Genomic DNA, 24,546 nt, shown 5'->3' with positions numbered 1-24,546 from the left:
ATCCTGAGCTTTGGGTAGAGTTGCCAGCCGCTATTTTTTGTTTTCTTGGCAATGCCTTTAAACATCTCTGTGGGAGGCTGCAGCACTTTGCTATGCAAAGATGCAGTGATGGGGTACTCTAGGGGCCATACTAGGCATCTTTGCAAGTTTTTTAAAAAGTGTAAAAAGTTAGCATTAGTGGAGGGGGGGACAGATAATGTTTGGGATCATAGCAAGCATTGGAGGGGAGATGAATCTTTCCTATCCCTGCTTCAATTGTGAAGTTGGAATTTACATTAGGAGAAAATCCCCCATTGGTACCAAAGGAAGGTTTCCTCCCAATACAATTTCAGGGGAGGAAAGTGTTATATTTCCCCTCCATGCCTGCAGGAATTCTGATAATTATCACATGCATTTGCAGCTGATGCTATTTACATTAAAAAAAAATCATGTTAAATGTAAAGATCTGTTTGGCATCTGATTTGGTCCCTGAGAACATAAGAAGAACCCTCTTGGTCTGGATCAGGCCAAAGGCTCATCACAGTCACATCCACACCATACATTTAAAGTGCATGGCTTCCCTCAAAGAATCCTGGGAATTGTAGTGTACCCTCATAGAACCACAATTCCCAGCACCATTAGCAAACTACAGTTCCCAGGGTTTTGGGGGGAAGCCATGTTCTTTAAATGTATGGATGTGGATGACAGTGGCCCTAGAAAGAGCTGGAAAATGAGATAAACAGGGATTGTTTTTAAGCTCCTCAATATAGTAAGCTGTGGCATTAAAGGGTTTCTATCATGTCTTCAGTTTACATGGAAGTGAAAGACAGTGGAGTGTGATGATTGATGAAGGTTTTCAAAGTACGTATTATTATTGGAAAATCTAAAAATGGAAACAGTCCCTGACCTGTCTACCTTTATTCTTTGCGTTGAGTGTTTTGATCCCTGGGTCTCTGGCTTGGAATGCCCATTATATATTTCTGGGTTCCTTTTTAACAATTTCTTGTTCTCTTGCAAGGATCCAAAGATGACCAAATTAAAAATTTCATCAGAGAAGGATCTGGACAGACAAGGCAAGAGCCAGGATCTGAACCCTGGGACTGCACCGGTGAGTCAGAACTAGGGTAGCCATGTGTACTACTTTACGGAGAACAGTCCTCTCTTTCAAGGTCCAGTTTAAACAATCCTAAGGAGGAAGATGGGGGGGCTTGAAGTTGCCCATCATCAGTTAGTACCTGGACAGTAGATTGAGCAGTTGTACAGGTCACCTGGTCACACTGTTCCCCACTATAGTGAGATGCAGTGTATTTCTATTTAAATTATTTCCAGAGGGATTAGCTGCGTTAGTCCCTTGCAACAAAAATGATTGAATCTTGTGGAACATTAAAGACTTAAATATTTAAATCCACAAAAGCTTCTGCCATAATAAACTTGTTAGTCTTTAAGGTGCCACAAGACTCTTTGTTTATTAAAATTATGGTAATTTTCTAAATTTGCATATGCACATCAGTGTCCTTTTTTTTTTTTTAGTCCTTTCTTGGTGATGCATATCTGGCCATCCCATTGGGAGATCAATCATGAATCTCCCCATATAATATGTTGCTTGGCCTAGTGTAACATGATGGTTGGCCAATCAGCTACCAGCCATAAAAATATGAGGCTCAGGCTACTACCATCTTTTGCTTTGCTTCACAGAATCTTCTTCTGATTAGACCAGATCATCAACCTCTTTTCTTTTCTGTGCCAGGCTTATTTCATTGCCCCTGACCAAGGCAAACTCCCCACCATTCCTGAAAGTGTAAGTCACAATTGTTCTGTCATGGAGCTTTGGGGTAGATGGTTGAGGTTTGTGCGGGCAGTGTTTACTTTCTGAAAAGAGAGATACCAGTATCCTGGAAATGATGTTTCCTGAAATAATCCCTGACCTGTGGGCCTGGCTGCAATTATCCTGTTGCAGAAGACACTCTGCATAAGCGCCTTTATCTGCTCTCTTTATAAACTGGCATTTTCAGTGCTCCAGGACTGAGACTGGCATTGAGTATAGATTCTGAGAGCCAAAGTGAGCCCTGACTCAAATCAAGCCTTGGGTTTGAGTGTGGCATGGTTGATGCAGAGGGAGAAAGTCCCTATTGCTCTTATACAGTATCCATTCAATTCTGTTGGGGGAGAGGTCGCAGGTGAGAAGCTCCAGGTTCCACCTGGGTCATGTATGTTTGAGCAGGGTGGAATAAGCTAGACCAGACAGGCCTGGCTCCTTTACTGGCACTCAACATCCACTCATCTGCCTCATGGAAAACCGGGTGACATTGAGGAGGAGGACCAGCAGCTGCAGAGTGAGGATGTTGTATTGCTAGCACTGTGGATTGTGTGGCAGGGGAGTGGCAAGGAATGAGGTGGAAAAGGCATGATCTGGCAATGCTACAAAGACTACCAAGCAGTTTGGGGGGGAGGGAGTGATTCATTGCAAAGGTCACTTCCTAAAGGGGGGGGAGTACAAGGGGCTTGGGAAGCAGGGAAGGCACCAGGAGGTGGCCAGGTTGGGCCCTGGCCAAAAGCCCCTTCTTGGGGTGGGAGGGTGGCGCTCCTGTTCTGCGATCTGCAGCAACATTGGGTCCCACAACCTGACTCTGCTGTAGATTGCAGAGAGGGAGCTCCCACTCCCCCAATACAGATAACATGGGCTTCAATAAGCCTGCACATATGCCCCACCCACCTCTCCAGTACGTGTTAATACCATGTGTGCATGCCTGCCATCACCCAAGACATCACATGACACAAGAGGTAGGTGGGGCATGCATGCAGGCTTATTGAAGCCCATGTTATCTGTATTGGGGGAGTGGGAGCTCCCTCTCCGCGATCCATGGCAGAGTTAGCCCCGTGCCCCCTGTATGGGGGGGGAGGATTGGACTAAGGCGCCGCATGCCTGGGGCAGATTGGTGCCCAAGGGCCCAGTCATGCCTAGTGCCAGTCCTGGTGGGAAGTGTTTGAAACAACCAGGTATTGCACAGAGAAGGGGAAGAAAGGACTGTAGTACATTGAAGAGAGGAGAAGGAGAGCAAAATGAAGAGTTGCTGGGTTTTTGTGGACAGGCTGCTGCTGCTGTACCTCAAGCAGCTTCATGACAGGTAGCAAATGCAAGAGCTGAACCTGCTCTGAACATAGCAATACAAGAGAAGAGGGACTGTATTTCAGTGGCAGAGTGCACGCCTTGCACGCAGAAGGTCCCAGATCCAATTCCTGGCATCTTCACTTAAAAAGGGTCAGGTAGCAGGTGACCTCTGCAGAGGAAAGACCGCTGCAGGAGACCCCCAGAGAGCTGCTCATGCCAGCCAGAGCAGACAGTACTGAGCTAGATGGACCCAATGGTCCGGTGCAGTATAGAGCAGCTTCCTATGTTTCCAGTAATGGGAAGTGCTATTGCTGCTCCTAAGCACAGAAGCCTCTCCATAACAAAAGGTGTCAGAAATGCAATGTGAAGCAAGTGAGGTGGATGCTTTGTACTGCCTTGGGTGAAACGGAGAGTACAGAGGAGACCAGGGGTGGGGCTCAGTGTGCAATCTCTGCATTGGAGAGCTTAACTGGACAATGGCTCCTTCCTGCAGAGGAACCTGACAGAGTTTGTTGTGGCTGTGGATGTGAACAACATGCTGCATTTGTATGCGAGCCTCCTTCATGAGCGACGGATCCTACTCACCACCAGGAAGCTCAGCACGGTGAGGAAAAGGGGATGAGGGGAGGGAGAAGGGTGTCTCACAGAGGGGCCAGGCCTCCTGAGATCCAGACCCTGAAATGTAAGTGGCAGAGGCCTGGGAGTTAGGGGGTGCTGCCTAGTAGGGTTAGGGAATAGTGTTGCCAGGTGAGAGCAGGGGGTGGCACTTGGCAGGTCAGGGAAGAGCTAACTGTGTTCAGTGGCTCAGCCTGGTGGAGCCAGATGGACATGGGGGTAGAAGTAACAGCAAAAGCTTTCATCAAGACAAGCAGAAAATAGGCAAGCCTCTCTTCCCACCCCCATCCCCGCCCCCTGGATTCTGATTCCATCTTGAGCAGAGGTGTCCAACTGTTTTTTTATACTTGCCAAAATTGTTGGCAAATGTGTTTAACATTTTCGCCACATGACAAAAAAAAAACCCTGTGTTTTTGAGGGTAGAGAAATACACAATACTGTTTTGAATTACTTATTGATAGAATTAATGAGCAATTTGATATATCTTTTCATTTACGTAGTGCAGGGAAATCAGGCATAAAATCAATTAGACTACATCTCAATTCAATCTCCAATTCTTGCCCAATATCTGTGACCTATATTTTAATTTCACCACTTTAACCACAGAAAAAGTTGATTCGCAGAGCCACATTGAATCAAAAATTGAAAACAGTTTTGGAATAACTATTTAGAACCGCAAACTTACTTTGATTTAAAATATGAGTTCACATCATAACAATTGAATCACCTTTCAAATATTGAGTGCTTTGAAGCAACATCGCATCTATCTTGAAAAGGTGCCTCTCCAAAGAAAGAAGCCTCACAAGCTCTTGAGATAGAATTGTAGATGTTAAGGTACAACGGAACATGCATGAAGTCAACAACAATTCTGTACTCTTCAAAATCAGAAAAGTGATTAGGATCCAAGGACGAATCTGTGATTGTTAGGGGAGGAAGGTCTACACTTTTAAAAACTGATACACATGTAAAAAAAAATGTTGTTTTAAAAATTATTTTAAAACAAACAAAAGTAAAGTACCAATTTGCTACAGGTCAATAGCCATTTCACTACATGTGGCAAGTGGCAACTGTGTTGGACACCAATGCTCTAGAGCCTGAAAAGGAGAAGACTATGACCCCAACACTTCACATCATGTCCCAAGACCTGGCAACTTTAGGAAAGAGGTAGCGCTTCTACAGCTGCTAAATCCAGCTGTAAGGAACATCCTGTAACTTGGGGGATTTGGACATGGCACCTGTTTTTAATTTTCATTTCTGTATCTATTTACCATGGCAATTGTATCCCACTCCTTCCTTCCAGGAGCTCAGGGGCAGTGCAAACAGAGGGCTACCCCATTATATTCTCACTACAGACCTGTTAGGTAGGCCGGACTGAGAGAGATGTCAACTAGCCCCAAATCACCCAGGAACCTTCATAGCACCATAGTAATTTCCAATGCATTGGCTACACTTGGGCAAGCGAGGTGGGAGGACTTTAGGAGCTATAGTGTAGCACTGCTGAGGGAAGTGCATTTGCCTTGCACACTTCAGAAGCACACTAACGTTGTGCAATGTATGTGAGAAGGTGCGACACAAAATGGACACAGGGATGTACCGCATTGTGACCCTGCCCATCGACTTCCTGTATTCCGTGGCCCTCCTCACGTGTTCAGGGAATACGTAAGGAAGGAGTAGGTTCACACCTGCTGGCCGTGCCCACTGGCAGTTGTTAGAGGCACTGCTATAGTCACACAGAGCCTCTTTTATTTGGAAGCATGGCTGCCAATGGGTCTGATCAAGTGGGCCCATCAGGGGCCCATCAGGGTTTGGACATAACACAAAGCCAACCGTAGCTTAGCCCCAGGTAGCATGGCAACAGCAGGAGTGCAACAGCTGTGATCTTTACCTTGTTAAATAAATAAATAAATAAAATAAGCTACAGTTTGGCTTAGTGTTGCATCAGAACTGGGCCCAATGTATGTGAAGCCCCTTCAATGCTCAGAAGCATCATATTAAGGCAAAATCTTATTTTTCTTACTCCACCCTCCATGTGTAGTTGTACTCCGTCATTTAATCTGGCTTCTGAGCAGGGTTAGGCTGTCCTAATGGGGGAAAAGTGTCTCTATCTCCTTGCAGCTCACAGCCTGTGTGCAGGCCTCCCTCTCCATGTTGTATCCTATGCACTGGCAGCACATCTACATCCCAGCATTGCCCTCGCACCTCCTTGACTACTGTTGGTAAGCAATTGCATTTCCTTCTTTGAAACTCCATGCAGAACAGGGGTATAAAACTGAAAGTGGTGGAAGCATCCCACAGAGTGCCTGGAGCCTGATAACAGCAGGTAAGGAGGAAGCGCAGCCAGAGTGATGAAGGCTGCATTTGCCCTTAAGGGCCAAGCCAGACTAGTCTTTCCATTTAACTTGAGGTTAAATTGGAGGAAGCTTGGAGGAAGGAAGAGATGGAGGCCTATATTGTACCAGTGAGAGAACAGATGTTTTTCTTGCTGGTGTTTTTGTATCCCCTTGCACGGTGCCTTCCAGGCACTGCTTCATTGAAAGGTGTCCAGGCTCAAGCCTTCCTGCCCTCTGACGTGGGGGAGCCCTTGAGGGTGCCTGCTGGAAAAGTGGCATACAACTAAACAGATGACAGATGCAAAGACTCTGGGATGAGGGCAAGACAGGCACTTCCATAGACTCCTAGCCAGTTGTCTTAATTCTACTACTTCATATCTTGAGAAGCTGAGCCTCCATTGTGCTTTAGGAAGTCGTAGCTCAAACTGAGGTCTGTTTTCACGGAAGGCTATTGTAGGAAAAAGGAGGGAAAGTTGGAGTATTAAGAGACAAGAGGGGGAAAGAAGTCTTTCTCTTCCTGCCCCTGTCTGCTCTCCATTTTGCTTGCCCTATGTCTCTGGCATCAGCTCTGGGAAGGGTTGGACACTTGCCAGGGCCCAGCGACTGTTAAGAGGTCCTTCTTGCCCAATTCCCTCCTAAAGCAGACACATGAGTTCTCAAGGACATGTCTTTTTTTTGTATGTCGGGGGCAAAGTGAAACTGGGAGGACCCAATCGGTAGTCTCTTGGCCATGAACCTATACAAATCTGGAACCAACTCTGACTCTTTCTTTCTTTCCTCAACAGTGCCCCCATGCCCTACCTCATAGGAGTCCACACCAGCCTCATGGAAGTGAGTTTGTAAATCCATCTTGAGCCCTACAGTCTGTTATGTAAATTTGTATAAATGAGCAGAGATCGTCAACGGTCTGAGATGCGTGTGTGCCAGTGTGTGCGTTTAACTAAGTGGCAGGCTTTTACCCTGCATTAGGACCACTGAGACTTAAGACTTAGTAAAATAAGAAAAGCTACTTTATTTATAGAAATACATAGTAGATAGGAAAGGCATACCTAGTTCTAACTAAGTTGGAGGTGCAATGCCCAGACTTGGGTATTGCCCTCATGGCTCAGGAGAGAGAGCAAAGACAAAGATGTCTCCTCTCTCTTGGACAGTCGAAGAAGAGAAGAAGCAAAGGGCAGAAGGAGGAGGGGCAGATAAGCTTCCCTAAGCATATCAGGCTGTGACGGAAGGAAGTCAGTCAGAGCATCACAGGTAAAGCTAGTCAATCCTAGCCATCTGGAGGACCCTAACTATCTCCCTTCTGGAACATAAATGAAAGAACAAAACAGAAGTTGCTCTTGCCCCACTCCCAACCATGACCCCTAAGGGTGTGTGTCACAGAAGTTCAGTATAATAAAGAATAGGAATCAAGTGTTCCATGAATAGGTGGGTGTGGGGGGGAAGCAGGTTGGGTGAACACCAACAGAGCACTGACACCTAGGGCAGCAATTCAAATTCAAAATTCAAATGACGCCATCTTTCTTCCAATAATTAACACTAGGAAATTTTCCTGCGAAACCCTAATTGAAATGAATGGTCTGGGCAAGGGCATGTATGTGAGGCTTGCACAGGAGAACTTCCCAGTGGGTTATATCTGTAAGCCACATCTTGCTCTCCCACTCAGCTGTCTTGAATGATCCCTCACCTTACCCCCACTCCCAGTTCTTTTGGAAAAATTGTAGTGCCATCTCTCAATATTTGACCTGGACCTCAGGGGTTTTAGCCTCCTTCTCATGGTCTCCAAGAGAAGGATTTAAATCTCAGGTGAGGGACCACAGCCAGAGGAGGAAGACTAGACTATTTTCTGCTTGGCTTCAAGAGATCTTGCTGTTTGCTTTGTTCCCACATGCATCAGGCTCCATCCCTGAGCCACTATGAAGCATAGCCAGGGTCTGTTCCCCTGACGCACCAGGCACCATCCCCTGCCTCCATCAGGAGCCACTGACTTTGCCCCTACCCTATCAAACTCCTTCCTGATATGCCAAGTCTCAGGCTCCTTCTCCTGAATCTCTCGCTCTGAGCCTCGGGAGACCTGGGGACACTGTATGAGATGGGTTTTGCTCATACTCTAAGTCTGATCAGCATCTCTGAGTTCAGAAATGAATTTTCTCCCAGGTAACCTTGGGAGTTTTGTGTCCCTGCAACTTCGTATTGCAACATATTGCTTGGTGTATCAGTAGGAGCTCTTTGCTCAGCAAGCTTCTTTCTTCAGTTGCTCACCCTCTGCTAATGGTCCAGGCCAGCTCAAGACACTTTGCAGTTGCTTAGCAGCTTCACTGAACAACTCAAGAGCCATATCCCAGTGTTGCCAGTGACATTGCAAAGGATTCGGGGCCTGAACCTTTGGGATCGCATTCTGCTTCTTTGATGACCCTCAAAATCACTGTCACCCCAAGCAGTTACTTGGACTTGCTTGTGCAGTCAGGATGGCCCTGCTTGTGGCATGCTGGGGTTAGGTTGATAGAGGATTGACCTATAGGAGGCTGGTAAGTGGGTTCTCATGCCTTTACAGCAGGTGGGTTGAGTACCTTAGGCCCATCCATCTCTTCAGTTTCTATGATGCTTATAAGAACCGTTCAGTGTCGTGAACCAAGGAACCCTCGCCAAGGGTGATGAGAGATCAGGTGTAGATGGGTGACAGTTAACATTAGCAACTGACTGGGAACAGTCTCTCTTTGTTTCTCTATTTTCTCTTGGATATCTTTAGAGGGTGAGGAGCAAAGCCCTGGAAGATGTCGTCATTCTCAACATTGACAGCAACACCTTGGAATCGCCTTTCCAGGACCTGGAAAACCTCCCAAGTGATGTAGTTAGTATTGATTTCACAAGTCTTTTAAAATAATAACTACTACTACCCTGCAGGTAGATTTGATGTCCTTGTGAGCACTCTGGGTCTTCCCTTGGAACCTTCATTGGTTCTTTTCTCTGCCTAACAGCCTCTCTTCCTCCTTACCCCACCCTCTTGGCTCATCACAACTAAATTCTAATAGTTATTTCAAAACGTGAACTTTGGTTTCAACTAATAAAATTTTGCTTTAAACAAACTGATTCATCCTTGCATCCCTAAATATTTTCTCCTGTACCCTCTTCTTGTGTGAAAATACAACAGAACCAGATGGTGGGAAATGGCCCTACTTAACTCATGAACTATTTTGCTATTTTGTGTGAAAATTGCAAACAGTTTTCTGGTATTTTCTGATCTAGGGAGTTGAGCTACTTAAAAAACAGTTCTGTTTCAGTTTAGTATTTTTTTTTTAACTCCCCTGTTCAGACATCAACTTCCAAATAAAGTGTTCAGCCACTTTAAACAGGGTTTGAACTTTTTCAGGTACGTTTCATACAGGTGAATGTCAAACTCTTAATGATTGCAATGTAATTCCCATGCAATGAATACGATTATAAATAATTTCAGAGAACTTCTATTTTTGAACATACTACTGTAGTGTCAACTTCTCTGTGCTATGACAGGCTCATAACAGCCATTGGCCTGGTCAAAATTAGGATCATAGAAAGCTACTTTATATTGAGTTAAAACATTGATCCACTCAGCTCAGTGCCATCTATGCAGCATTTCATACAGGAGTCTTTCCAGAAGCTGGAGATTGAACCTGGGGCCTTCTGCATACAAAGCATGTGCTCTACCTCTGACCTGCAGCCCCTCGTGGGAATTGATGACAGGGCTCAGAAGCATGGTCACAAATGCTTTCCTCCTCTTTAGGCTAAAAATTACTAATGCAGAGGGTATGTGTGTGTACATGTTTGTTACACTGTATGTAAGCTAGTAAAAACTTTTGATGGCTAATAACTCTGCAAACTTATCATTTGCAAAGCTGCATACTGAAACATTTCTCAGTCTAAAGCTTACGCCTTGTGAACCATTTTTTGCTGCACCTTCCAAGACCTGATGCTGAAACAAAGCTTTCTTGATTATAACACGTATGTTTCCATCATATCTCAATTTCCCTTTGTGGGGTTTCAGGACAACCCCCCCCTATGCCAAGGCCCAAGGGGTCAGGATATCCAAGGGGATAGGATATTTATTTTTATGTTTATCAAAACATTTGTATACTATCTTTTGGTTGTAACAAGGGGCCCCAAGGCAGTTGGCAAGACAAAGAAATACCACAAAACCAGTAAGAGAATTAAAATTAAACACTAAAAACCAAGAAAAGCAGAGTGGTAGAGTACATTGCATGCAGAAGGCCCCAGGTCCAACCTCTGGCATTTCTAGGTTGAGTTGGGAGAATCCCCTGCCTGAAATCCTGGAGAACAGCTGCCAGTCAGTGTTGACAAGACAGAACTAGATGGACAAATGGTCAGTATAAGGCAGCTTCCTATGTTACAGAGTTAAAAAACAGTCTTAAATTAAAAACCATGAAAAGTCAAGTGGAACAACAGTGTTTTTGCTACCTCCCTAAAAGTTATCAAGGGTGGTGCCTCCCTAATCTGTCCAGTCCTGAGGGAGGGAATTCTGTAACTTGGGTGCTGCCACAGAAAAGGCCCTGTCCTGTGTTCCTACAAACTGAACCTCTTTTGTAGGGTTGCCATATTCCAGTTCCACAAATCCGGGCAGGTTAATTTGCATATTATTTAAAGTATTTGCATGTTATGCAAATATCTGCATATTATTTGCATATTATGCAAATATCTGCATATTAATATTTGGATTGTCCAGTTGTTTTGTTTTTGTGCCTAGGAATTACCACCAAAAGCTGGGGAAAGATGTGAGAAATCTTTTTTTAAAAAGCAACATTTTCAGCCTTAAATGCCTAGACTCTAGTTTCCAACACTATGGAGTATTTATTGTTTGATTAAGAGAATTTATATCCTGCCCTTTTGCTGTTAAAAACAGAGCTCAGCACAGCTTACAAATATAATAAAAACAATAAAAATACACAATCAATATAAAAACATAATAAAAACACAAAATAGCAACAAACATAAAGTAAGTCAGGGCAGCAGTACGGTTAACCATATACGATATATTTCAAAGATGTGGTGGGTGGAGAAAAACAAGAAGCCAAAATGTTAGAAAAAGGAGTCTTTCACACCACATGCTCAGTTCTAAATACTGTTGCAGCAAGCTTTACAAGTTCCTCCAGTATTCCACTGGTGCAGGCACTCAGACATTCAAAGTATCTGTATGTTTCTTAGGTTTTATAAAAGCAGAGCTTTGCTTAACTCAAAATTTCTTCTCCCTTTGATCAACCACATCTACACAGGTTCCACCTCCATACTCAAAATGAAACTGGGCCTGGAAGTGTGCAACAACCCCACACATACCTTGCTAATTAGATTACCAAGATGTCTGTCTTATCGACTACTCTCCTGCTCCCCCCTCCCCCCCCGGGCATCATGAAAGACCCAGTCCTGGGCTCAGAAAGAAAATAAATATCTGGTCCTCTTCAAAGTATTGATAAGCCTCTTGTTTTAATTGAAATAATAATTATAATTTCTTGCTCTTATCACTAATGGGAGTTAATTATCTTGCATATGCTGCTGTTGCTTCTATGGCTGTAACGGAGTGAGGTTAAAGATAAGTGAAATGCAAATAGGGAAAAAAAACACAGAAGGCAGTAACACTTTCCTAAATGTAATACCATACCAACCACAACAAGATTCCTACGAGTAAGGCAAAAACTAAGCATCTCACAACCAGTCAGGATTCCTAACCAAAAACCAAAAATATGATAAATGAAGAAATATTTATATAAGCATGACTATCAAATATATTTATTATTTACACAAATTGTAAAGATATTTATAGTGCAATCCTAGGTTTATTTATTCAGAAGCAGGTCCCAGTGTATTCTGTGGGGCTTACTCAAACAGGGACAGAAATGCAACCTCAAGTGATAAGCAACTTCATTCACACAACCCAAAATTCCAAATCATGCCACTTTACGCTGTTTTGCAACTGTTTATACTTGTTTTTATGGTTATTGGATTTTAAATGGCTTTATTTCTTGTTGTGAGCTGCCTTGGTTTTCAACCCTACCTCACAGGAGTGTTTATTTATTTATTTATTTATTCAATTTCTTTGTCGCTCAACTGGCTGGCTACCCAGCCACTCTGAGCGATGTACAAAGCAAAAAACATATAAAATATCAAAGACTCCATACACACACACACACACACACACTGCAGATGTATAAATACATACAGCCCATATAATAGTTTATTGTCAAACCAGTTGGTCATTGCAGAAAAATCAGTATTAGTTTAAAAAAAATCAGTATTCCTTTCCTACAGAATAAAAACTGTAATACCTAAGTAAGCCCTGCCTACTTGCTTTAAAATAGGACTGGAGAAGGGGGCAGAAAGAGTTAGAACACAAACACAATTCTTTTTTACATTCACTCCAAAGTCCCATTGATTTTCAGCACATTCATAACCATATCTACTCAAAAGTAAGTCCTATTGAATTCAATGGGATTTACTCTGGGCATATGGGATTAGCATTGCTTTTACAAAAAGCAAGCATTGGGAAGGTTTTCAAAACACTGCCCGAGATCTGACTCCTGCACACAAGAGGAAAAAAAACTGAAATGTATATACTTACCCAATGTATGAGATTTTCAGGTAAGGGGGGGGGACCACCATTTTGTTTTCTAGACACTGCCTCAGGTCAAAGAAACTGAAACAATCCTGGCTTCTCTGATTGGCTGCAATGCTGAATGGGTGGGGTTAAAGCTAGAAAGTGCTGTAGTACTATACAGTACTGTTTAAAGAAAGATTTAATAGTCGGGGGGCGGCTGACGTTTTTATGCATATCTCGAGAACCGGACCACCTAGAAACTTAATTTTTTTTTAAATTAAAGCTGAGAATCCGGGCCACCTAAGGGGCTAGCCGGGCGCCAGGTGGCATGCATAGAATCCGGGTAAAACCCGGCTAACCGGGCAATATGGCAACCCAACTCTTTTGGGTGGTGGGACATATAACAGGGGCCTGTCATGCTATTGATGCTCGACTGGGACTTCTGAGTATAAATTGTGGTTGATACAATCTTGTGATTGTGTGTAAAGGGCCCATGGGATCAAGGAAGAGCTTGTATCCTTCTCCTCTCCCTCCATAGGTCTCTTTACTGAAGTTCCAGTTGAAGAAACAGATGGTGACTACTGGGGATGGAGTCGCCCAAGCTTTCCTCAGGGCACAGGCACTGCTGTTTGGCTGCTACCGAGATGCACTCATTTGTAGCCCAGTGAGTAGATTGGCTCCCACTGGGTTGTTTCTCTTGATTCAGCCCACCAGATGGAAGGGAAATAGCAACACGTGCAGGAGCTCCCTTTTCATCACAGAAGCATTTTAGAAGGGAAGGAAGGGGGGCATTTCAGAAGAGACATAAAATTAGCAAGTGGGGTAGAGAGAGAGAAACTGTTCTAGCCTGCTTTTTTGCCTTTTAAGAGCTTGAAGTGCAGAAATCTACTAATAAAACTGGTCTTAAAGGCACAGCTAAAAATGGCTAATTTAAAAGAACTTAGTAAGTTTTTCTTTGGCCAGTCAGAGGCAGCATGCTTCTGAAAACCAGTTGCCGGAAGCCTCAGGAGGGGAGAGTGTTCTTGCACTCGGGTCCTGCTTGCGGGCTTCCCCCAGGCACCTGGTTGGCCACTGTGAGAACAGGATGCTGGACTAGATGGGCCACTGGCCTGATCCAGCAGGCTCTTCTTATGTTCTTATGTTCTTATTTTCATACCTTTGAGCCACACACAACACTCCCCCTCTCCTTCCAGCATTTATGTTAATTATCTGATAATTGTTCATGTGAAAGAAAAACCAAAATTCAGACATTGCCACATGACTGGGCATTCTGTTCAAGGCAGGGTTTATTTTCACTTTAGAAAGCAACTGAAGGAGGACCTGCTTTGGGCTATGAGTGCGAAAGTGCTCTTTTTGTCAGATTAATTATATTGGGGAGAGATTATGTTAACCAAAGCAAGGCATAAGTAGAAAATGACAGGCTCTAAAACTTCCCTGGACAAACATACAGCGGGGGGAGGGGACAAGGAACCATCATGGCACCATCAGTGTTCAACCATTGCTTTTATTATTACTGTATTTGTTCAGTAGGCTCTGATTAAACTGGTTTACTAGTAGCAAATGCAATTTCTTACTTGGGGAAAAAGCACTTCCCTCAATGAAGGATGTGTGTGTGTGTGTTTGGTCAGGTATCTAAGGCACTAGCCAATAACATCATTGGAGTAAAGTAGTAGAGAGTGCTGTCTCTCTCTCGCTTAAACACACACACACAAAGTTTTGTAACTTTTCAATTTGTTTAGTAAGATGAAAAGTAAACACGTATATTTTCAAAAGAAAAGAAAATCTTAGCAGAAAGCTTAAAAGCAACAATTCCATCAGAGTTCATTTAGTTATTTTTTAAAAAATCTTTATTTTTTACTGAGCAAAATGCATCCCACTTTTCCAAAACTTATTATCTGGCATTTGTTTTTTTAAAATGATTTTAAATAAGCAAGAGAGCTTTTAGAACCCATTTTCCCACCAAAATCAGACTTGCGTGATAAGGAAAGTGATGGGAAAATGCACTGAAAAGTGTGAGAGAACACTTGCTTCACACGATGCCATCTAACCTCCCTGCGAACAAATTGGAATGAATACTCCTTAAATAGCCAACATCATCTAACTTCCCCACAAACTTTGTGCAAACAAATCATGATGAATGCTCAGTAAGCAGGTCATCTGGAAATAACCTCTCATACCATACGACCACTCACTATGGATCTCTCTTGATTTGCTCTGGTCACACTCACTATCAACTTACTACCTCTCTCTTTCTCTGCAGGGAGAGCTCATCTCCTTTTGCCAAGACACCTTCCTGCAGCAAGGGTCCAGTGCCATGCAGGCCTTCTTCCAGCGGGCTGTGCACCTACAGCTCTTCAAGCAGGTATGCATCTGGGGCATGCCCTAGCAGGTCTCCAAGCATACAACCATCATAAGGACACACAATCATGTCTAGTTCCCTCATCCCCTGAAGGAGCAGCCTTCACAAATCAGCTTATCTCACCCGCCCGCCCCACAGCCAGAGTACAATATGCAAAAGAGCACAAAGCTGCTTGCTTTATGCATTTTTGGCATCTCTTTAACTATGGTGACCCACATACTTTCCTCTCTCTGTGCTCCGCAGAAATACCAGCATACAACATTTCTACATACTCTTTATACAGCCACGAGAGTGGCTGTATACTATAGCCAGCGTGGATTTTTCACATTCCGCAATGTTAAATTGAAAATACCCCCATGCCATTCTGATGCTTCCCATAAGCTCGTTTCAAAACAAAACCTTACATAACTTATAGTCCTGAACTCAGAAATGCTTGCTTAACAACCCTGTCAATTTTCATGGCGATACACAAAACAGTCAGAGAGAATAGACAGTTCAAAGTGTGAAAAGAGAGAGAAAAACCTTAGAGCCCTTTTGGACTTTTTTTCTGAGAGTTCTCATAATCTGTTGAAATTCATTAAAAATCAGCCATGTTCACAGAGTACCTGTAATCCTAATACTGACGTTGCCCCATACTATGACCTTCATCTTCTGCAGTTTAAAAGTTTAAAAAATGCCTGGCTGATTTTTAATTAATTTAATAAATTTTGGCTGGGACCCAATGATAATGCGGAGCATGCTCAGTAAGAACCAACTGTCAGTGTTCTAAAAGCCTCACAGCTGCTGGGCTTGCCTAATCAGAGGGCCACACCCACACCAGACTTTGATTTCATGTGAGACAGTCATGGCTTCCCTCAAAGAATCCTGGGAAGTGTAGTTTGTGAAGGGTGCTAAGAGACTCCTGTTCCCCTGAGAGAATGGTTTAACAGTCAGCCACTCTGATTGAAGGTCTGTGAGGGGAACAGGGCGTCTCCTAGCAACTCTCAGCACCCTTCACTAACTACACTTCCCAGGATTCTTTGAGAGAAGCCATGACTGTCCAAAGTGAAATAAATGCCTGGTGTGGATGTGGCCAGGGAAAGCTTTGGTTTAAATTTGGGTGGGAGGCTACATGTGTCTGTCGTAGAATAAAAAGAGAAAGCCTGAAAAAGAATGATTCTGTTTACAATGTTTTCCTTTTGGAAAGGAAAGGGGCTTTCCTTCTGCCCAGTGCCCACCCACCCAATCTCCTCCCCTCCCACTCCCTGCCCCTTCCCTGGGTCAGTGTTGGACTACGACCTGGGAGACCAGGGTTCGAATCCCCACACACCCATGAAGCTGACTGGGTGACCTTGGGCCAGTCACTGCCCCTTAGCCTCAGAGGAAGGCAATGGTGAAATCACCTCTGAATACCGTTTACCATGAAAATCCTATTCAAAGGGTCGCAATAGGTGGGGATTGACTTGAAGGCAGTCCATTTTCATTTTCAAACATGATTGCATAGAAATAAATCCCACTGAACTCAAAAAATATGCAAATGATCAAACCCACCCTCCCTTCTCCTTCCTCCTATCCCCTCCTCTTGCCCCTTCCCTCCCCCTTCCTTTGCCCCTCACTCCCCATCCCCTTCCAATCCCCTCTTTCCCCTTCCCCTTCCCCCTCCTCCCCACGGTCAGTTTTACCTATCTTAAACATGATTGCACGGAAGTAAATACCATTAAACTCTATAAGCATGAAAATGATCAAACCTGCCCTCCCCTCCACCTTCCTTTGCCCCCCTCCAATACGCTCCTTCCCACTCCCACTCCTCCTCCCCCATGGTCAGTGTTTCCTGTCCTAACCAAGATTGCATAGGAGTAAATCCCATTGAAAATAAGCATGCAAATGATCAGACCTGCTTCCCCCTCTCCTCTCCTCTCCCTTCCTCCTCCCCTGCCCACTCCAGTCCTCCGTCTCCCCCCGTTCAGTTTTACCTATCCTAAACATGATTGCGTGGGAGTAAATCGCACTGAATTTAATAAACATTCAAATGATCAAACCTGTCCTTCTCCTCCCCTCCCCATCCTGCCTGCTCCCCTCCCAGTCCTCCCCTCTGCATTTCCTCCCCTCCCTCCTCCTCCTCCTCCCCTCCCCATCCTCTGTGGTCAGTTTCACCTATCCTAAGCATGATTGCAGGGGAGTAAATCCCATTGAACTCAATAAGCATGCAAATGATCCATCCATTCTCAGCAAACTTAGACAGGATCCCATTTCTTACCTCCCGGATTAAAAAGCAGGGAAATTCACTAATAGGCAAAAAACATTGCGGTTTAAGAACATACCTATAGCCCACAGCTATTCTATCAAACTTTAAAAAGCAGGGAAATTGGGCAGCTATAGTGAATGCACCAGGGGAGCAGGAGACCTGATCTCCTCTCTGAGATACTGGACCGCCCTACAAATTGGTCAATATGCAAACACTATTTGGGTTGGTCTTACACAGTCCAATCCACTTCCTGTGTAGCTTGGAAGAATTTGGTAACATGTGCCTCTGAGCATATGGTGAGTGGTGGCAACGCCTGCAATCAGCCCAAATAATAGAAACAAGACATGTGCTGTTCTGATCTTGTTTTAGCAGGGAGGAAGCAACATTATTAAGACAGTTGATATAGTTCAGATGGTCACTTTGAATATGTCTGATTTCCTTTGCAATTTTAGTGAAGTTTCCTATAGGAAATCATTTTCTTTTGTTTCTGTGAATATGTGAAGTACAGCAACTCTTTGCAAAATTTACACTAAAAAAACTCCAAACATAATTGTGGAATAATGGCACTGACTTCTGCAGAATAGTCTCCAGTGGACCTCAGGAGTGTATCAATTTGCACAAAATAAAACAGTGGGAGGTGAAATATATTCTAGCAAAATGCTAGGTGTGCTCTATGTTTTTCATTGACTGTGCCCTGTGTTGTAAATGAAGTGGTTTAAACATAGCAGGCTGAAAATATGCATCCTCTTTTTCCCCAACAGCTAGAGTCATTGCTGAAGTAGCAACATATTGGAATCAGTCTGATTTTTCATCAAACTGCAGGTCCAAATTCCACTGTTAATGCACCCAAAATAGAAATAAAACATAACCTCCAATTTGAAACACAAAAGGCTGTCTTCACCATCATATGACACTGACCAATAAAAGGGCTTTGAAATTAATAAAAATAAATTTGACACAGATTTCTGGGATGAATAACGAGGGAAATAAAATTTTCTAGTGTAGATTCTCTGTAGAAACATTAATAACACAGGAAAGAAGCAAAGTAAGAACACCAACAAACATACAAAAATATAATTCTCTATCTTTGGAGATGGCAAGTGTTGCCACCACTCACCATATGCTCAGAGGCACATGTTACCAAATTCTTCCAAGCTACAGGAAGTGGATTGGACTGTGAAAGACCAACCCAAATGGTGTTTGCATTTTGACCAATTTGTAGGGCAGTACAATATCTCAGAGAGGAGTTCAGGTCTCCTGCTCCCCTGGTGCATTCACTATAGCTGCCCAATTTCCCTGCTTTTTAAAGTTTGATAGAATAGCTGTGGGCTATAGGTATGTTCTTAAACCGCAAGGTTTTTTGCCTATTAGTGAGTCTTTATTATACTCATTGGGTCTGCCAGTACTATTACAGTGCTTTCTCATTCCTATGCATTTTCTGGTTTTGCCCCTGTACTATGGAATGTCCTTCCCTCTGTCGCCACACATGAAGCAGCAACCATCAGCTGGTTCAGACCTCTTGTAAAGACTTATCTTTTTGCCTGGGCTTTCCCTGACCCACAAGATCAGAACTGGTTTTGATTTATTGGAATTATCTGAATTCCTGTTCTGTTGGTTTCTATAAGCTTTTACATTACTGTTTTACTGGTTTTATGTATTTTTGTTTTAATTGTATTATTTATAAGTTGTACACTGCTTGGAGGTTTTTTTAAATATTCAGCAGTAAGGTGCTTTTAAATAAACAAGTGGCTTGACCTATGAGTAGCCAAGGTGGTGCCCTCCAGATGCTGTTGGACTGCAACTCCCATCATCCATGACCACGACAGCTAGGGCCGATTGAGTCCAGCAGCATCTAGAGGGTTACCATATTAGCTACCTCTGGCTTAGCTCTTTCATCTGTTTGCCACACTGAAATGAAGCCTAAATACTTCTCTCTGGTTACCCTTATTTAAAACATTTAAACAGTCCCACTGTCTTAACACTTTGTTATCTCCTTTACCCAACACCCCCTCTTTAAAAATGAGATCATACATTTCTCCAGAAGAGAGAACTGTCTCTTTTGCTTATGTCACTCTGTAAAGTATCATATTCATGGATGATGCTATATAAATGATAAATAATGAATTCCCATAATATAGTGATGTTATTCCTTAATAGGGATGGGAGAGAAATTAAATTGTTAACATATAAAACTGAATCTATCAAATTTGCACTTTCCAAAACATGAGAACCAAAACACAGCCATCCTTCGAAATCTGCACTTTGAATTTCATGGTGCAGTTCTTCAACCAAAAACTGTTTACCAAAAATGTATATATTAGGGGAAAGTGTGCATAAGAATGAATACAACAGTGAAAATAAATCCATTGTATTAGGAGAAATTGTTTGTGGAAAACGTACATTAGTCAAAACTGCATACAAAATATGTTTATGAGGAAACATTTACATGGAAATGCTGAACATTTTTCATGAGGATTTAAAAAAAACAACTACACATTGCTACAGAAATGTGGAGAACTGAAGATTGCAAAAATGAGAAAGGGAGAGAACTTGAAATTGACATCTCCTTCCATTCCTACCCCTTAGCTGAGCCTTCTGCTGCTGTTCTCTCATTTTGTGTCTCGTCCCATTCTAATAAGCTCTTAGGTTCGTGTTCCTCAAATTTTTGAACTTGGGGATGATCCGTCCCACAAGCAAACATGCAGAGATCCTTAGTGGAGTTGTGTACAGACAACCTGATGCTCCATGCAGGGACCTGTAGATTGTGATAATAATGCTGGCAACAACAAAATGAGCCCTTTTCATCCCAGTTCTGAAACCCTGCACAGTGGGAGGCATCATAAGAAGAAGCAGTTGCATCTGGATTTTTTTCTTTACAAATAACCCTTGGAATGATGGGTCAATGTGGTTGCAGTCATCCTCCCACAAATCCTATGTGGATCACTGTGGGTCCTCCCTCTGCCAGGCGCATGTTCCCCTCCTAGACTTTGGCTGATTTGGGAGTGAGGCAAAGGCTGTACCTGTTTCTATGTCTTATTCTTCTTTGGAATTTGAAAACCTCTTAAGGAGCTGTCCCTTAAGGCCTGGCCCACAATTTGAGAACCATTATCAAATTCCCCCTATTTCTGATGAGGTATCTCCAGTCCAGACATAAGACACTGAAGTGTTTTCCCTTTGCTTGTGTGCTCATCCCTGGGCTGTTCCCCTGTGTGTGCTTCCTCCTTCCATGGACAATGACTCCTTCCAGCACTTTCTAATGGCTCTCCTTCTATGTGTCTCTCCCCAACCTTGCATCCACCCTAAACTCTGCCAGTTCCTGGATGACCGCCTGGAGAAGCTGAATGCAGGGAAGGACTTCTCCGACCTCTTTGAGCAGGAAATCAATAAAAGCCTGTCCCCAGGTAATGCAGAATCCAGCTTGATGGCTAAGGCCTTGGAGCTGCAACTCTCGTACCAAACCACAGCCCCTAGTCGCATGGCCTCCTTGACACCTTCACGTTGTGGGCTACTTAAAATGTTATGTTTCAACAACAGTAGCAACAAAATATTGGTGCTTCCACATAAGGGGTTGTAGCTAATTTTAGTCCTCCTTTGAGGAGACCCACTGAAAATAATGGGCATAGTTAATTTAGTTTTCTTAATGTCACTGGGTCTGTTCTGAATATAACTTAGCTGGATATAACCCTAGCACTCTCTAGCAGTCCTAGTGGGATATTTTGCCACAGTCTTTTGCATTTGACTTTGTCCTTAATGATCCTATGCACCCATTTGATTTTGTTCTTTTTAACCTCCCACAACTTCTGTCCTCACAATCATTCTTGAAAAGATAAAACTGGGCAGTCTGACCAGCCTTTTTATTTTAATATTTGCAAAGCACATGCACAAGCTCATGATTAGCGGTCCCTGGAACAAAAAAGCAATTGAGTGCTTGACTGCGCATACATCACACTGTGAACAGAAAACCAGAGCAATTTGTATGTTGTTGCTATGCATGTGCACTGGAGGATGGAGATAAAATAATGGTGGAGAGATAGCATTTTGGAACCGGGAATGGAGCTCCATGCTATTGCATCATAAACCACACCTACAAACCAAGTGATATCATAATATGAAGTTACTTCAGACTTCAGATAATGTGATGTTACTTTGGACAGTAGTTAACTTCTGATGGAAATGGCAAAAGTCGCTAAAATTCAGAGATGGAAATAACAGGATGACATATTGGGAGGGGCCGAGCAGGGGGGCAGGGAACAGCAGGAACACCAGCCATGATTTTGGGATAAATGTGAAGGATTATCAGCAACAAAGCGAGCCAATAGTGTCAGTCACTATACTAGGGGGGAAAGGCTAGAGTGGAAGCATTATTACAGGCTCCCAATACAATAATGTAGAGAAGTTTTAAAAATTTAAACTTGTGGGATATTACAATTTCTTATTTCAAAAGAAGCATGCATCATGAGCCCTCAGTTGTGACTGGTTCTAGAAGGAACAAGAGAGGCAAATATTTTGTTTCCAACTGTAATATTAGAGAACCAGAAGTATAAAGGTGAGTTTTATAAAGTCAGGCTTCCCTGGGGACCACTTTTCATTTTCTGTACAGAAGGGACTTCAATATTAGAAAAGGCTTATATACTCTTTACATCTGGTGTGTGTGTGTTTTACTGCATGCTGGGAAGGTGTGATTAGCCACAGCTTTCCAATGATACACTATTTATTTATTTTATTTAGACAATTTATATACCGCTTATATTTAAATGAAACTCTAAGTGGTATACAACGTAAGTTAAAATGTCTTAAACAGCAATTAAAAACACTACAGTCTGATGACAGACGGGGGTCCTCCTCCCACCTTTCACCATCCCAGGAGCCAATTCCCTACCCAGGGCAATTGATCCTGGCAAGATATCTTTCTCTGCCAAGGCTGTGCACGCTCACAACAGCTCTGCAGGCCAGATAGTTGCCACCACCCCTATACTGGTTAACCACTCTGAGCCAAGGGGAGACTCAGAGCCTAGGAAACTTGCCAGAAATTCTAAAGGGCAAGAGCCAAGGAGACAGCCCTTGGTCTGGAGCCTGGAACCAGTTATACAGTAGTTGTGGTCAATGGTCAAAGTACCAGATTCAGAACCGACCTTCTCCTGGTACACACTGGTAAATAGAAGTAAGTTTATTGAAGAATAAAAGAGGTACACAGTTACAGCAGCAAAATGGTTCCTTAATATCCACACCCAAGAGAGACAAGGTAAAACATAGAGAGTTCAATCACAATAGAAAAACAACAAAGACTAGCTAGCCTGGGCTACTACTTACAAAAAAGACTTGCAGTTGGTTAGCCACCTCTCCTCAAACAGATAACAGCCAGGATAGTCAGTGGTAAAATGGAACCTCACCAGGCAACATCAAGTAGGCATGATAAAACCCAGCAGAGGAACAAGAATTAGAGTTTTCTGCCTATAACTATGGCAAAATCCCCCAGCCACAGGCCAAAGGCAATTAACCAATCAGGGGCCAAATTGTACATCCTCCCTGAAGCCTGGCACAAATCAGAAAAAGAAAAATGATCCTTGATGGAAATGACAAGAAAAAAAGCAAAAATCAAGGTATGAACACGCTAGAAACAATATACAAATAAATACTGAAGTAAGAAAAAATGTCTAATGAAGGACAGAATATACCAACATGCCCAAAGTGAAATACTTAGGCACTTTTAATAGACGGGCATACTATAAGTGGTAGTTAATGAATAAAATATAATAAAAACATGGTACAAACATACAAAAACAATAATAAGTAGTCATAACCACAAAACATACAGAACACGAACGCTAAGCAAAACAATTCCACAAATGAATAAAAACAGTAAAACTGCCAATAAAATGCACACCAAGAAAACTGGGTTACAACAGAGGTACCTAAGAAGCACACCACAAATAGATAAAAGCAGCAAAGGAGCCAGACACGTTTTGGCTTTAGGAAAGCCTTCCTAAAACAGAATCTATTTGTGCAATTCTAAAAAGTGCAAATTAGCAGGTAAAAATCCGAACCCTTAATACACAGGGTGTAGCCAAATCATTGAATACATAATGCTGAAAATAGTACATAACAAACTTACCAATTCACTAGTGCTGCTAGTACAATTGACATATATGAATGTTTGCAGTCCTTTTATAAGGCATCAGAATGTGAGCCTAAATAATCATCAATAATAATGGTGAAGTATAAATTAAAATTTTAATAAAAATATAAATAATGTATTTAATATATATATATATATATATATATATATAGCTCTCCAAATTAGCAAACGTATAAAAGAACTCACCCACTGGTCAAATTAGAAGTAAAATAAACTCATAAATAACATGTAAATGCATTACATGTGTGAAAGAAGGGCTGGCCTATATATATGTCATGAGTTAAGGATGCAGCTTAACTGATGTAACACAAAATGAACCACAGCTGGAACAAGTACCACACCCTTCTAGAAGAGCCTAATTCTGCCCATACTTAAAACAATGAACAAAGATAGAAGGGAAAATGTGAAGTCTTGATGAAAAATGAATGCAAAAAAGAACCCAAGGGGTTCACAAACAATGGCTTGGAGATTGCAATAGAAATTTCTAAAAACCAGAACATGTGTAAATCTATAGGATAGACCAGAGCTTGGAAAAGTTACTTTTTTGAACTACAGCTCCCATCAGCCCAATCCAGTGACCATGCTGGCTGGGGCTGATGGAAGTTGTAGTTCAAAAAAGTAACTTTTCCAAGCTCTGGGATAGACATCCAGTCCAATTCCTCATTTAGACCATTTGGTATTGAGGTGTCCAGCTTATATATCCAGAATAATTCCCTCCTTGTCAGCTGTTTGGACATTTTCCCCCCTGAAGTTTTGACTCTCTTTAGACACCAAAATAGGAGGGATTTCTCATTGTGTTTGAACTCCAGGAAATGTTTGACTAGTGGGGCATGCATTTCGTTTGTTCTAATGCAACTTTTATGTGTTCTTATTTGCCTAGTGGTCATGCCCACATATAAACAAGGGCATGGACACTGTATGACATATATAATCCCCTTAGTAGCACATGTAAAAAAATCTTTGAGAACCAAGGGGTGGGAGAGAATAGGCAACTCCCCGAAGAACCCCCAAACTGCCTGCTCCCTGCTGGCCAATCTTCCTGGTTCCAAATGCATAGTTGGACCTTTGTTCCTGTTAAGAGCTGACTGGGAAGGGAAAATGGAGTCTGCCCCTGTGCCAGTGGTGACTTATTTACAGAACCTACGTGAGACTCTAAAAAGCTTGTTAGAAGCAGCACTTGAGAATTTAGGGAGGGTGTATCACATCAACATGATTGA

General features: G+C 42.7%; 1 protein-coding gene and 1 long non-coding RNA gene across 7 annotated transcripts in view; one reads left to right on the top strand and one right to left on the bottom strand.

Moving 5' to 3' along the window:
- Positions 1–24,546, top strand: part of DENND1C (DENN domain containing 1C) — a 73,656-nt gene that overhangs the window by 15,912 nt on the left and 33,198 nt on the right. For all 5 annotated transcript variants that reach the window (XR_009761130.1, XM_061613909.1, XM_061613910.1 and 2 more), the window contains 9 exons: positions 998–1,087; positions 1,727–1,777; positions 3,582–3,692; positions 5,819–5,919; positions 6,819–6,864; positions 8,780–8,881; positions 13,149–13,274; positions 14,871–14,972; positions 20,507–20,594. Coding sequence is in view for 4 of the 5 variants with exons in the window: in XM_061613909.1 (XP_061469893.1) it covers positions 998–1,087; positions 1,727–1,777; positions 3,582–3,692; positions 5,819–5,919; positions 6,819–6,864; positions 8,780–8,881; positions 13,149–13,274; positions 14,871–14,972; positions 20,507–20,594 (817 nt within the window). In the remaining variant the exon portion in view is untranslated. The remainder of the gene's footprint in view (positions 1–997; positions 1,088–1,726; positions 1,778–3,581; positions 3,693–5,818; positions 5,920–6,818; positions 6,865–8,779; positions 8,882–13,148; positions 13,275–14,870; positions 14,973–20,506; positions 20,595–24,546) is intronic.
- LOC133379177 (uncharacterized) lies at positions 2,892–23,560 on the bottom strand. Of its 2 annotated transcripts, none has more exons than XR_009761131.1 (3): positions 23,516–23,560; positions 23,306–23,381; positions 2,892–8,866 (listed from the first exon to the last, which is right to left on the bottom strand). It is a non-coding gene; the product is annotated as an uncharacterized LOC133379177 (long non-coding RNA). The 2 variants fall into 2 exon arrangements; XR_009761132.1 differs by having other exon boundaries at positions 2,892–8,857.

The sequence above is a fragment of the Rhineura floridana genome, chromosome 3, assembly GCF_030035675.1.
Source record: "Rhineura floridana isolate rRhiFlo1 chromosome 3, rRhiFlo1.hap2, whole genome shotgun sequence".
NCBI lineage: Eukaryota > Metazoa > Chordata > Lepidosauria > Squamata > Rhineuridae > Rhineura > Rhineura floridana.
The sequence above is the reverse complement of the archived record's forward strand: the minus strand, read 5'-3'. Positions and strand labels throughout refer to the sequence as shown.